This window comes from Harmonia axyridis, chromosome 2, assembly GCF_914767665.1.
Source record: "Harmonia axyridis chromosome 2, icHarAxyr1.1, whole genome shotgun sequence".
NCBI classification, from domain to species: domain Eukaryota; kingdom Metazoa; phylum Arthropoda; class Insecta; order Coleoptera; family Coccinellidae; genus Harmonia; species Harmonia axyridis.
Window position 1 is genome coordinate 3,911,986 of NC_059502.1, and position 14,277 is coordinate 3,926,262.

Here is a 14,277-nt window from a genome sequence, read left to right on the forward strand (position 1 = left end):
CACATCGGTTCACCCTTCGAGTATAGAATAATTCTATGTTTTATCACAGACTACAGTTTGTCTTTGGTTCTATGTTCTAAGAGTCCATCACAATTTTTTTAGCACAGTATAGTTTTTAGTGTTCTGTGGTTCACCATAAAATCAAAGACTTGTAGATTTAAGAAAGGTTAGAATAATTGTTTTGAAAAGTGTGCCGGTGTTTGAATATGAGATTCTTGTAAATAAAATAGAATTCAGTCATGGCGTTATCACAAAAATATGATGGACTTGCCTTGATGCCCTGGTTTGATGTGTAATAAACTATATATTATATTGTTGTTATGTACACTATATCACTTAATTCTTCAATTTAGGGCCGAATGGACATCAGTGAAAAACCTCATATATTCAGGCGATATAGAATCTCAAAAGCTTGCTTTAGATCGTATGGAAATATGGAAACTGAGAACCCCTCTTGTATCTGTTGGAATAGATGGGACAATTGTGCTATTAGGTGCCCTTTTAGCTGAGAAAGATAATCTGCAAGATAAACAATTAGTTCAAATATATTCAATATCCCTCTTAAGGTAACATTTGGATCAAAAAATTGAATAAATCAATAAAACTATTTTATTTCTAGATTTTTGAACATTTGTGCAGCAAGTAATGATAAACAAGGCACATTCTATAAGACTGCTGAAAAGAATGATTTGCCCTCATGGTTAATTACTTTACGTCATGAGATTGCTCATGGTAATATGATTCCTTCAAAGAAATTCTTGAGAATGTCGTTGAATCACTGTTTACAGTGGGTTAAGGAAAAATACTGGAATGTTACCCAAATGGAAGATTATGTAGTTTCAGAAGAGACAAATTTCAAAGACTTGGTACATCATTATGCTAAACTCAAACTATTGAATTATTTCAAAGAGAGTACTGATAGTCTGATAGAAGAGATTAAAAAAAAGATAGGATCTTCACTTTCTGATGGGTTCAATCATGGCCTTACTGCAAGTGATTTCCTCATTTTACTTGAAGACCATTTAATACAGTCTGTTACCCAAGATAAAATCAAAGACAGTAGTATCTACATTGTTTCAACCCTAGTTGAAAAAGAAGTGATATTAACAATTAATTATTGTTCTGTTAATGGTATGTATAATTAAATATTTAATTTTGTATAAATATAATAATCTCAATTGAACATTTTAAGGTGTTAAGAAAATTCCATCCAATTTCCTGCAAATATGGCAAAAACTCTTGAACTTATTATATCAAAATAGCACACTATTTTTATTAATCAATAAATTGGTTGATGTAACCGAATCGAATGCATTTGAATACTCTGCTAAAGAAATTGCAAGTTTATGGATTGCAGAATTGTATCAGGGACTCCTAAAAACTAAAAAAATGAAAGAAGAATATGATACCGTCACATCGGTAAGTTTATCAAAATCTTTGTGTGAATATTTCTATTAATCTTGCAAATGTTCAATGTTTCAGATGCATTCAGAACAGATAGACAAAAAAACTGCAAAATTGATCTTTAAATCAAAATTGGACACAAGCCCTCAGTTCAAGGATACTATAACATTTAGCGAATTTGAACTGTTGCCAATGGATGACTCTAGGATGTTTCAAGAAAGAATTTTGCAAACTCCCAACGAGTATACTATGAATTATTTGGAAATGTAAGTTTTAAGAGTATTTTTCAACCTTTATAACCACTATCTATTTTTTGGAGAAAGAAACTAGTATTATCTTCAGTAAACATAAAAAAATTTTATTCTTAATTGGCTATTTATCGGTGAAAAATATCCAAATGTTAAGATATACAATTTTTACGTGATAAATAAGCATCACTGAATAATTTGCATAATGTCAAATACAGGGTGATTCACCGGGATATCCTATTAGACGTTTATGGAAAACTAATCATAATTTTGAGCTGAAAATTTGCATAATGGGGTTTGAGAAAATGATCTTTCTCCCTAAAATATTTTCAGATCTCTACAATTTCCGGTTATACCGGAAACAGATTTCTACTTCCTTATTTCAAATGGTACACCCAGTATATTATTGCATCATTAAATAGCTTTTTCGATGGCAATTTCGGCAATATGCCATACCTTGAGAAAAACTCAACGGTTCATGAGTTATTGGGATTCTTAGGAAAAAAATGGTGGCGATGAGGACTCACATTTTTTTCAATATTACCGCAGAAAGAGCTTTTTCCAAAAAAATTTTTTGTTTTTCGATTCCGCAAATACGTAATATTATAAGACTGTTTGCGGTCTGGGCCAAAAATGTACAGGGTGTTTATAAAAGGATCATGAACTTGGACAACTCAAATTCATCAAAACTAAAGATTTTCAAATTAGAACCTATATTTTTTATTATTTCAGTCGATACTACAAAAATAGTGGGGGTTACTCAAGCAAACCCTATACCTAAAATGAATACTTTAAGCGTTATCGAGGAAGAACTTTAAATGAGGAAAAACCGCTATTTATAACTGTGTGGAGTAGTCTGCGATTTCCGAAAAACACAGAAAAACTAAAATTCGATGTTTTCATAACTATATTTGACATATCAAGAATTGTAATGAATTATTCGTAATTGAAAATTGTATTGGTTTATGGATTTCTCAACAATCCCAACGAAAAATTAATCAAAATTCATGAAATGTAAAATTTAGTTATCCAAACATCGAATTTTAGTTTCTTTCTGTGTTTTCCGGAAGTAACAGACAGTTATTAACAGAGTTATAAATAGCGTTTTTTCCTCATTTGAAGTTCTTCCCCGATAACTCTTGAAGTATTCATTTTAGGCATAGGGTTTTCTTGAGTAATCCCCACTATTTTTGTACATAGAATCGATTGAAATAATAAAAAATATAGGTTCTAATTTGAAAATCTTGAGTTTTGATAAATTTGAGTTGTCCAAGTTCATGATCCTCTCATAAACACCCTATACATTTTTGGTCCAAGCGGAAAACAGTCTTATAATACTACGTATTTGCGGAATCGAAAAAGAAGAAAAAATTTTCGGAAAAAGCTTTTTCTGCTGAAATATCCAAAAAAATGTGAGTCCTCATCGCCACCTTTTTTTTCATAACAATCCCAATAACTCATGAACCGTTGAATTTTTACCCAAGGTATGGCATATTGCCGAAATTGCCATCGAAAAAGCTATCTAATGATACAATAATATACTGGGTGTGCCATTTGAAATAAGGAAATAGTAGTCTGTTTCCGGTATAACCGGAAGTTGTAGAGATCTGAAAATATTTTAGGGAGAAAGATCATTTTCTCAAACCCTATTATGCAAATTTTCAGCTCAAAATTATGATTAGTTTTCCATAAATGTCTAATAGGCCATCCCGGTGAATCACTCTGTATATAGGATATTTTCAAATTATTGACACGACAGTTATTTTATTTCTTTTCACAGGGTGCTGAGGTTAAATGGAAACACAGAAAGTGTTATAAAGAAGAAAATTAACCTTATAAAAAAGCTTGTTCAATTCAGTACCACCTTTTATACAGACCCTGTTACAATTTATTCAGTACATGACCTGCAAACACTTCAAGAAACGTATAGTTCTAGTACTCCCGCTGTTGAGAATAAAATGCCTTCAGAGACTGAAAGAATTGAAGACAGAAGAAAATTTAGGGAGTTGACAGGTAAAAATCTATCATTTTTTTGAGTTAGGTTATGTAGTAAAATTTTTCTTTATTTTAGAGGCCGAAAAATTCCGTTACAAATGTTATCCCTTAGGACATGTGCCCCCAAGCTGAACTTCGTTCCAGTTTCGCTTAAAATTGTTGTGTTTGAAATGAATTGTTACAATTTTCAAAGTTTTATAATAATTCGTATAAAAAATAAAAAACAAGTTTCAATGTATAAAGAAATATAATTCAGAAATTTTCCAGTTCCTCAAATACAAAATAACAATGATATAAAAACAACAATTACCTACAACCCTGTATTAAAAAAATATCAACTTAAAACAGCCCTTGTTTTGGTGGCTTGTAAAGCTTGAGCTAAAGCATCGGAAGAATTGCAACCCCATTGATCAAGAGGTATTCGACTCATACACGCAATCCTGTGAAAAAATTGAGAGATTAATCAACAAAAATAACACAAGTTTTATGTTGAATCTGAGACATTTTACGAAATAAGAACCTTGAGTGATAATTGAAATTGAAAAAAAAACACAAGAAAAAGCACACAGGGTATGGTCCGTATATCGCCGAGAATTTCAGAGCGGTTAGTAGTGGTTTTCAATGTTTCAGCTAACCCCATTCCATCCCCTATTTAATGTTTCACAAGGAAATTGTAGGTTAGATTGTAGAAGACAAGAAAATAGGTATTTTTCCAGATGCAAAACTCAACTTCAACAATCTAAATTCAGATTTTTTCAGAGCTCTGTACATAACAGCATTCAAACACTTGATATTTGTGGGTGGTAGAGCATGCTGTAGGACTTCCCTGGAATTTTGCAAACTTTTATTATCAATAGAACCCGAAAGTGACCCGTTGGCTATTATCTTAGCTATGGATTTTTACGCCTTACGAGCAAAAGAATACAATTGGCTGAAAGATTTCACGTTGGAATGGGAGAGTAGAAAAAACCTGTCGCTGTTGCCGAACTTTGCCTTTTCGGTAGCAGTTGCACAATTTTACACATCTAATGGGGATACCGCGAAAGCTGACAGTTTGTTACAAGATGCTCTCATAATGTTTCCAGGAGTGCTCAGACCTTTGCTTGAAAAATGTTCCATACAACCAGACAGTAGAGTGGCCGGCCATGATTTCTTCTCCCGGGAAAATAAGTGAGTGGATCATGCTATTAGTAAACCGTCGGATATAGTCGCGTAAAGAAAAGGCTATCTGCTTCTTCCAAGCGAGCTTGCCTCTCTTTCCATTACATATGGATTTGTCTGTGTATCAAGGTTTAAGCAACAGGTGTATTTATACACCTTCCAGGGGTGTGGTCTATAAATCGCTTAGAATTTCAGAGCGGTTAGTAATGGTTTTCAATGTTTCAGGTAACCTGCTTCATATTTACTGACTGCTTGACACTTGTCAATGGTCAACTAGATTTTTCAGTGACAGAATTTTGGAGGTTATAAATGGTTGATCTCTTTTGATTTGTAAATAACAAATAGTTCTTAATGGCTATGAAGGGTATTTGTTTCATGATTGAAATACTATAGTTTTTGAGTGTTAGTTGTCAAGGAAAATAATCATAAACAATAATATGAAAGTTAAAATGACAACTGTCAACCGTAGTGGGCGTGGTTACCGAACCTAACCATAATAAAAGTACGGTTGCTCTGATGACAGATAAAGTTTGAGGAAATAGTCACCGGTTTTTGAGGAATTCAACATATACGGACCACCAACTTACTAACCATAGCAACCAAGGTGATATACTGACACAATAAGTACCTGGCCTAACCAATAAAAACATATTTTTTTAAAAAAAATTCGACTTTATTCGTCAACATAGTCATCTTCTTATCGGGTGACGTGTCATGTGGTTTTATATCGTTATAAAAAATGAGTGGTTTACCTTCCTCCTGACACTCCGTGTAAGAATTTCCAGTAGCTTGGCCTGAGGTTATTTGGTTCAATGATTGCAACATGGAATAATAAACCAGTACTGAGGCAATAGAGCAGCTCCGAAAATCCTGGTACTTTGGGCAGAATATTTTGGTCAATTCCCATGTTGTAGGTAATCTAGATTCAAAGAAAACGAATTTTCAATCTGTTTGACAAATAAAATAAAACGGCAGAATTCGTCATATAAGGAAAAATAATAAAAAATTTATGGCAGGTTTTTTGCGGCATCTTTTGCAATTTGTCTCCACTTATTAGCCAACATACTATTTCAATGAAACTGAAGATATGGTAATCAAAGTTTTTCCACTAGAAAACTATCAGCCCTGGATAAAAATTCTGTAGAATTTCATGATCTTCGAAAGAAGATTGAAATTTTTTTTTATAGAAACAGGCCTTAAAATTGATCAAGGAAACACCTCCCAAATTTTCGACACTTTTCTAAACATCTTGTATAATTTTTGTCTCATACTCACATGTAACATTTTCCACATGATATATAGTGCGACAGTAGTGTCTGGATATTTTAAAAATGCCGTTCCGGCAATTGCTCCAGCTGGAAGAGCATAAATTGGAAGATCCTTGCCTGTGCTTCTCCTTAGTAAACACAGGACAGCCTAAAAACGGAAAAGAATAACATTCAGAGTTACGAATTTTCGAAAATTCAGTTAGAATTACCCTGAATAATCCTGAAAATCCACCTAGGCATACAGCAAGATTCAAAGTATCCCTCTTTAGGAATATGGATTTTAAAGATTTTGGCGAACTGATTATTCTTTTCATATTGAACATCAGTTTAATGGTCAATTGAACTCCTAAACCTAAACTGAACATCTTACCGGCACCCTGGAATCAAAAATATGTTGATTAATAAAGGGTGTTTTTTTAGAGCTATAGAACTTTGAATTGCAATAAAACAACGATGGATTATTTGATTGAAATGAATTTTATTTATCCGCAAGATAATCTTGTGGCATTACATTTTAAATATGATTTCTGGCATATGACAGCCACGGCTGGCTCGGATGTTGTCCAATCTGGACGTCCAATTTCCGATGACTTTTTCCAACATTTGTGGCGGTATATCGGCAATAACACGGCGAATGTTGTCTTACAAATGGTCAAGGGTTTGTGGCTTATCCGCATAGACCAATGACTTTACATAGCCCTACAGAAAGTAGTCTAACAGTGTTAAATCACAAGATCTTGGAGGCCAATTCACAGGTCCAAAACGTGAAATTAGGCGGTCACCAAACGTGTCTTTCAATGAATCGATTGTGGCACGAGCTGTGTGACATGTTGCGCCGTCTTGTTGGAACCACAGCTCCTGGACATCATGGTTGTTCAATTCAGGAATGAAAAAGTTAGTAATCATCGCTCTATACCGATCACCATTGACTGTAACGTTCTGGCCATCATCGTTTTTGAAGAAGTACGGACCAATGATTCCACCAGCCCATAAAGCGCACCAAACAGTCAGTTTTTCTGGATGTAACGGTGTTTCGACATACACTTGAGGATTAGCTTCACTCCAAATGCGGCAGTTTTGTTTGTTGACGTAGCCATTCAACCAGAAGTGCGCTTCATCGCTAAACAAAATAAAATGGACGTAGTGCGCGATATGTATTCCGCACAGAACCATTATTTTCGAAATAAAATTGCACTATTTGCAAGCGTTGTTCAGGCGTGAGTCCATTATGATGAATTGCCAAACCAAACTGAGAATAAATCACTTGACAGCTGTTAAATCGGTCGCTATCTTGAACAGTAATGCCAACTTAAAGTTATATACCTCGAAAAAAAACACCCGTTAGAAGATGAATTCGATATCCTGGTATTTCATATTTCCACAATTACTTGACACCAAGAACACTGGATTTAACACCCTTAGACTTTTTTATTCAAAAGTATTATATTTATGGAGAATATTGAATAACATTTAGAATAAAAATGAAAAAGTTCTTGAAAAAAAAAATTGTTATAAATATTTTCATTGAAGAAGTACTCACCTCCATTGTGTAATATAAACAGCTAAATGGATGAGGACAGGTATAGTGTCTATCACAGCACTTAATTTTTTCTATAATCCTCTTATATGCCCTTAAAGCTTGTGTTACTATTGCATATACTGAATTCTTTGAGGATTTAGTGTTTGAGCACCAAGATGTAGCTCTTCTCCTTGGAGAAGGGTCATTTTGAACTTCTTGTCGGTAAATACTGTTTTCGCGGCTCGATCTCACTGTGTAATCCTTTTCTTCATACGGTCCCACTATAAACCTGAAAAATTAATTTATTATAAGAAACTTCTCTAATAGAAATGAAATAGTGACCAAAATTATTACATTCTCTTTAAAAATACCGAAGATTTTCGGTATGAATTGATAAAAATAATGCAGGTATTACAATTACCTTAATATTCCAAAAATAGGATCTACCCTTGAGTGGTTATCCTTTTTATGCCATCCTGCCTTGTAATATGTCAATAATAGAGAAGAACTGACTGCAAATATACTGACACTTCCAAATCTGAAATTCCTAACTAAATTTCTGGATAAGAGCATATTCCAAGCTGTTTCTGTAGCTACATTGGTAACATAAAGAGCAAGCAGGGTTCTACGATGAGGCTTTTCAATCAAAATTGAGAATACACTAGACAAAAAGGCAGGAAAGAATGATACTGTCAGAAAGTTGTAGTTTCCAAGTATTCTCCTGTAAAAAATGTGTTTCATTCGAAATTTTCAATGTTTTCTCTCTGACAGAACATGAATACCTTAAAAGACAAACTATGGCAGAATAGCCAAATCCAGTTCCACTAAGAAAGGCTGTAGATTGTAAAATTCCATATATCAATTTCAACACATCATTTTTTTTCGGTATTTTCCCTTTTGTAACTAGCGATAACTAAAAATGAATTAATTCTAGACCCTTCCATCGATTATTTATATATATTCTCTATAGATCATACCAGATAAACTGTTGCATACATCTTGAGAGAATATATGATGGCCCGATAATATAAACCACATAATGCATCCATACAGCTGTCTGTCCACGGATGTACATAATCATGACAGCTCACTTGTATAGGAGAAAAAATTGAAATTTTACTGAAAGACTGAGCCATTCTTTAATCTGAAAAAATTTAAAATTAGTTGCTTAAATATGTGGGAATTATCGTAGAAATAAATCACTTGCGACAATAAATGCACTTTGCTCCCAATATAAAATTGAAACCCTGATTCAGGTTGTAAAATTATTGATGGTGGGATCATTGTGGAAGCATTAGTTGAAATTACCTTCCTATGAAACAACCAAATCCACTTTGCTCTCTCACGAAACCATTTGGTGTATTTTAATGGGAAAAGTAAAATCACCTTTTACTTTCAACGAATAGAAAAAGGAAAACAATAAATTTTCCTTCCATAACTTCCTTTCTGAACTTATTTTAATGTTATTCAATGTAAATAGTTATACTCCGAATATTTGATGTTTTTCCACTTTCATTTTTTGAAGGACTAATCATAGATTTAAGTTTCTCTTTTCGTCGCTGTCAAATACTTTATGGGTCTTGCATAGATAATCTATCTATAATTAAGTGTTATGGAAAATGTGTGTTTTGTACCATTCTACAGAATAGATAAAATGATTTTAATGAGAAATGATTCTTTGTTAACATAAAAAAATGTTCCGACCTGGTACCCAAAAATAATTGAAAAAATCGCTACCTTTTTCAATGCTCTTCTCCTTCTCACTTTTATTCTTTCTAAACCAATAATGAAGATCTAGGTATCCTTATCATTTAATACTAATGAGTATATTCATGACATCCAAATTTGAGATAACTTCTCAACTTTCGTTAAAACCTAGCGATAAAAATGATCTACATGAATCATGAAACTCTAATATGTAACTGGTAAAATTGTTGAGTTCAATAGGCCAAAAGCCTGTTTGATTATTAAGCAAAAACATCACATGAAACTATTAATTATCATGATAAGTAAACAAGATTAATATTCTAGTATTCATATAAAATTATTTCCATATCAATTATATCAACTGATAAAGAGAATTAATATTTCACACGTACGATTAATTTTTCGTGAAAGCAAAAAATTTATTCTTATTAGAATGTACAAATTCAGTAGAAAAATATTATTTCCTTATCAGTGAATTTCCTATATTTATTGAATAGATAGAAATATCGAATTATCTGATCGTTCATTTTTCTGAGCCCTTGAAATTTTTCTCAGCTTTTTAATTACTTATAGCTACCAAGTCCGTCCATCATCTTGGCACCCAAAGGGGCTATTCCCTAATATAATTAACTAAGTTAATATGAAATTTTTGAATTGCGTAATTTGTTGTGCGAATTAGTAAGTTTTGATAAATGGAATTTGGAATCTGAAATGGCAATATATTGTGAAATTGCAGGATTCTATTTCTGGCGTCACCTATTAATTAATGGTAGAACTAATTCTCAATCCTGCTGCTGATTCATAGATGGCGATAGAGGCGTAATTAAAGGATCCATAGACCTATAATAACATGGACTAACCCTCACGTGGCTTCTACTCACTGCGGTCTGCGGACTATCGAAGAGAGAGAGGTGTTGTGAAGGAAGGAAGTAGAAAGGCAGAAAACGCGAATTTACTAAGGGAATAGCGGGTTTTTAATTTTTTTTTTGGAGAAATATTGAGTTTTTCGCATTAGTTGATTCTTGAAATAGCTAAATGGCTATGGGAATAAAGCGTTTTTATTTTTTTCAATGAGAAATATTGAGTTATTCGGATGGAATTAGAATTGAAAGAGCTTGATATGGCTATTGGAATAGCGCGTTTTTAATTTTTTTTTTGAGAAATATTGAGTTTTTCGCATGAGTTGATTATTGAAAAAGCTAAATGAAACACATTTAAGAATTGTATGGTACAGATTTTCATGTTATCTAAAATTTCTTTCAGAAAAAGGTGAATTTTATTGAGTGCCAGCTGAAAGAAAATATTTTTTAATTTCTATTCCAGAGTTTTTAGATAGTTCAGTATATCAATAATATTATAGACAATTGAATTTATATTCGATATAATATAGCTACAAGTGTAACTGAGCTTTAGGAAATTCAAAATTTGTGATAAGGAAAAACACAACAGAAAATTTATGAAATTTTTAAAATTTTATATATTTTATCTTCTGAAAAAATAGCCCAAATATTTTTAGAAATAGAATGAGGAAATTAAATAGTGAGTGTTATTGGGAATGAAAGTGCCATATTTTTCCTATCAAAGGACAAATTCAGCCTTACGTTCCAAAAGTATACATCTTCCTCTACTCTAACGGTTTAAAAAAGTACTGCAAATTTTATACATGGGTTTATTATATTACCTTTTATCATCAAATATGCAAGCACATATGGAAAAAAAAAACATATAATAAATATCAATATAAAAAAAATTGTGATTAACATGTGACGAAGAGATTCGAATCAGGGCTTCGAAATTGGAATATCATGGTCAAAAATTCATAACTCCGTATCTATGAAGGGCAGGAATTCGCTATATAGTATTCATTATTATTATAGTAACACATGTTCTCAATATCAAAATTGTATGGCTCCCTCCTTCAAAACTTTGGTTCCATATAGAGATTGACATAATAGTCCTTTGTTTTGAAGTGATTACTACATATTACGGTTGTGGCAGAAGGTTTTTTGTCTTTACTCCATATTTCCATCACCCATTCAATTTAATTTCTCGGAAACCTGTGAAAATATTCAATAAAATAAACGATAAATCCCTTATTGTTTTCTTACCTATGAAATGTCACGTCCAACCCTTTTTTGCATATAACAACACAATTATAAGCTACACACGAAGCAGAGATACTTAAAATTGTTCATTAGTACTAAAATAAGCACCAGAACACCAACAAACACTCAGTAAATTGTTTAAAAATTAGTAATCACCACAAGAAAACACATACAATCAGTTCAGAAAACCAATGTTATGCCTTTAAACTTTCATCCTTGTCACAATACACCGATATCAATGGTCTCTCTCTAACGCTCAGTCCATGTTATTATAGGTCTATGAAAGGATCTTGCATCAAGCGGAATTACAGGATTCTGTATCAAAAGCAAATTACAGGATCCTGTATCAGTCAGAATTACAGGATTCTGTATAAGAAGAACATTACAGGATCCTGTATCAGTCAGAATTACAGGATTCTGTATAAGAAGCAAATTACAGGATCCTGTATCGAGCGCCATCTATGATTGAATATTGGAACTAATCAGAAGTTTGGGTATTTGTTCATAGATGGCAGCATAATGTTTGTTACAGAAATTTACAATTTTCCGAAAAACGCTCTTAGAGAATAAAAACGAACTTATTTGTAGTTTTCCACTAGATTTCAGGCTGAAGGAAGAAAAAATTCCACTTCGTCCGTTGCACCTTGAATGAAATTCAACCCTCACAGGGTAGTTGTCTCAACATTTGAATTTTGAACTACTTTTCAAATATCAATTTCTTTTGGGATTATATTAAATAAAACACAATTCAATTATTCTCGATTTATTCTTGCTCCTAAATACTGATGCTGCCACTTTACATAAATACTATCAAAATGAAAGTGATTTCCACAATTCTTCACATTCCGCACTTTACTTACATTCTAACTTACACACTATAAACAGACAACCGTTGCTTAACAAGTGCTATTTCACGGGATCCATAAAGTCTTTCAAATGGCCCATCATATGTGAGCCTATGTCTTGCATGTCAGGCCATTGCTTCCACATAAAGAGTCCAAAAACTAGAAGAACTACAGTAGAAATAATCCTCAACCTGCAACAATAAAAGTTTCATTTTTTATAACGATCTATTGAATGCTTCAACAGAAGTACAATAATAATAATAAATCGGCTTTATTCAACAAATGTACATACATTTGCCCCGAAAAGGCGAAGATTAGCTAAAGCTACTCTTAAACTCTTAACCATTAACAATGACTCTTAATATCCATTATTATGTTCTATTCTCTAGTGACTTATTTCTTCTTCCAAACTTTCATAATGATACAAACATAAATAAGGAGCAGAAGTTTTTTATCAATTTCGTAATGAACAGGAGTATTAATTTCAAAGAATTAAAAAACCAAGTGTGCTAACCCGAATTTATAACTTTAGTTCTTGCATCTTGATAGGTTTGGATTTAGGTTGATTAAATAGAAAACATGTTATAAACAAGAAAAGAATAAAATTCTAAATTGAAAAAATTTATTGACAACAAATCAAAAAAAACAATATCGAATAAATACATATCTCAAAACAATCTTTCGCAGAAAAAAGATGAAAAGGGACGGAATACATTTGAGATGAATAAATTGATTCCATGATTTCAGAGATTCTCACACTATGAGAGCTCTTGTTTTCAAGATTCCTAGGGTGAACACTAACAATGTCAAAGGTAGGAGCGCCTGAAAAAACAAGAATGTTGTATAATTTCTGACTAATGCTGATTGATTAAGATTAATACAATGTTGAAGCATCTATTATAGAGCATCTCCTGGATTTTAGTCATTGATCTTAATTATTTTTCAACAATGTTTCTCAATAGTAATGATTTAAAATTTTTTATGTCATTTGTGTTCAGTAGGTTATGGCATTAAATTATAGACAGATACACGCTTCAACAATGTTTAGAGATTGTTAAACTTTTTCATCAAAATCAGTGCTCATTTGTGATTACTGAGAGAAATGTTGTTTATGAATTCTCCTTAAATTCCTCTCAGTATTCCCAAATGAGCAATGATTTCAATAAAACCATTTAATAAATTCTGAACGTTGTTTAGGCGTGTATCTTTCCTGAATATGATTTTGATGTATTATTGTCTTGAAACATTTTTATCTGAATGAATTATGATATTCTTCTTACTGCAACACAATATCTATAGCATTCGTCCAAATATTCAGTTTGAAACTTTGAAATATTCTGAATATCCAGAATATACTATTAAAATTTATGTTTTATAATTATAATTTATTTTTTGAGTGATGCAAGAACTATATCACACTTTTTTCAATGAAACTAATACCAAGTCTATCATTCCGATTCGTTTTCACATGTATTTATAACTATTTTCTTTCAACTTAATTGATAAAATGTATCAAATCTGAATTTACTCCATCTTTCAATGTGCTTGTATTCAACTTTGGAAAAAGAACAAAAACGATGAAAAAAAAAAAAAAATATGCAAACAGAACAACAACACATCAACTCACCGCGTCCTAAGAAAAGGCATAATAATCCCGGCTCCTGTAGCGACTAAAAGCAGTAGTACTTGTAAAATAGTGAGCAATACGTTGATGAGTTTGACGACCAACACTCTGGCATTCGAGTTGTCCAAGACCTCGAGCGAGACATATTGTTGTTGTTGGGCAGCTTGATGTTCCATTTTCTGGATTTTGGTCTGACACTGTTCTAATATGTCGTGTATATCCCTGAGACGTTCTTCGCTCTGGTATTGGACTTTCTCCTCCATGTCGGCCATGGCCTGTTTCAAATTCTCAATCTCGTTTTGGTGCAGTTCCGTTAGGTCATTTATTTGTTCTTCCAGTCTTTCGCTCCTAAATCTCTCCTCCTGTTGAACATCACAACAAGTTCAGAAAAAATACCAAAA

At 32.5% G+C, this 14,277-nt stretch overlaps 3 protein-coding genes and 1 long non-coding RNA gene across 15 annotated transcripts in view; 2 read left to right on the forward strand and 2 right to left on the reverse strand.

Moving 5' to 3' along the window:
* The first annotated feature begins 122 nt into the window (after positions 1-122).
* LOC123672694 (protein LAS1) lies at positions 123-3,885 on the forward strand. Its single transcript, XM_045606923.1, has 7 exons — positions 123-292; positions 354-566; positions 620-1,131; positions 1,193-1,419; positions 1,483-1,670; positions 3,433-3,665; positions 3,724-3,885. The coding sequence occupies exons 1-7, from the start codon at positions 240-242 to the stop codon at positions 3,777-3,779; spliced, it is 1,482 nt and encodes a 493-aa protein (XP_045462879.1). The 5' UTR covers positions 123-239; the 3' UTR covers positions 3,780-3,885.
* LOC123672695 (transmembrane protein 135-like) lies at positions 3,876-9,559 on the reverse strand. Of its 4 annotated transcripts, none has more exons than XM_045606924.1 (9): positions 9,333-9,559; positions 8,573-8,739; positions 8,378-8,508; positions 8,017-8,316; positions 7,617-7,884; positions 6,286-6,453; positions 6,084-6,224; positions 5,561-5,727; positions 3,876-4,087 (listed from the first exon to the last, which is right to left on the reverse strand). In XM_045606924.1, exons 2-9 carry the CDS (start codon positions 8,729-8,731, stop codon positions 3,982-3,984), a joined length of 1,440 nt encoding a protein of 479 aa, XP_045462880.1. In that variant the 5' UTR covers positions 8,732-8,739; positions 9,333-9,559; the 3' UTR covers positions 3,876-3,981. The 4 variants fall into 4 exon arrangements, with proteins under 4 accessions (XP_045462880.1, XP_045462884.1, XP_045462883.1 ...); XM_045606928.1 differs by lacking the exon at positions 9,333-9,559 and adding an exon at positions 8,904-9,174; XM_045606927.1 differs by lacking the exon at positions 9,333-9,559 and adding an exon at positions 8,982-9,172.
* Positions 4,285-4,743, forward strand: LOC123672698. The gene is made up of 2 exons (XR_006746344.1): positions 4,285-4,351; positions 4,407-4,743. It is a non-coding gene; the product is annotated as an uncharacterized LOC123672698 (long non-coding RNA).
* Positions 9,560-12,154: 2,595 nt separating the features above from the next.
* Positions 12,155-14,277, reverse strand: part of LOC123672700 (transmembrane and coiled-coil domains protein 2) — a 32,779-nt gene continuing 30,656 nt past the window's right edge. For 7 of the 9 annotated variants that reach the window (XM_045606937.1, XM_045606936.1, XM_045606935.1 and 4 more), the window contains 2 exons: positions 13,880-14,238; positions 12,155-12,443 (listed from right to left, as the gene is read on the reverse strand). In XM_045606937.1, the coding sequence (XP_045462893.1) occupies positions 12,314-12,443; positions 13,880-14,238 (489 nt within the window). In that variant the 3' untranslated portion in view covers positions 12,155-12,313. Of the gene's footprint in view, positions 12,444-12,857; positions 13,075-13,879; positions 14,239-14,277 lie in introns of those variants that run through there. The other 2 variants (XR_006746345.1, XM_045606939.1) reach the window with 2 other exon arrangements.

What these genes read in the sequence shown, in the direction of transcription:
- LOC123672694 (XM_045606923.1), top strand. Translation starts at nt 240, where the DNA reads ATGGCGTTATCACAAAAATATGATGGACTTGCCTTGATGCCCTGGTTT. An exon ending in AATATGATACCGTCACATCG is followed by an intron (nt 1,420 to 1,482) that starts GTAAGTTTATCA and finishes TCAATGTTTCAG; the next exon opens with ATGCATTCAGAACAGATAGA. An exon ending in ACTATGAATTATTTGGAAAT is followed by an intron (nt 1,671 to 3,432) that starts GTAAGTTTTAAG and finishes TTCTTTTCACAG; the next exon opens with GGTGCTGAGGTTAAATGGAA.
- LOC123672695 (XM_045606924.1), bottom strand. Translation starts at nt 8,731, where the DNA reads ATGGCTCAGTCTTTCAGTAAAATTTCAATTTTTTCTCCTATACAAGTG. An exon ending in GCCATAGTTTGTCTTTTAAG is followed by an intron (nt 8,317 to 8,377) that starts GTATTCATGTTC and finishes CATTTTTTACAG; the next exon opens with GAGAATACTTGGAAACTACA. An exon ending in TCATGTGGAAAATGTTACAT is followed by an intron (nt 5,728 to 6,083) that starts GTGAGTATGAGA and finishes CTTTGAATCTAG; the next exon opens with ATTACCTACAACATGGGAAT.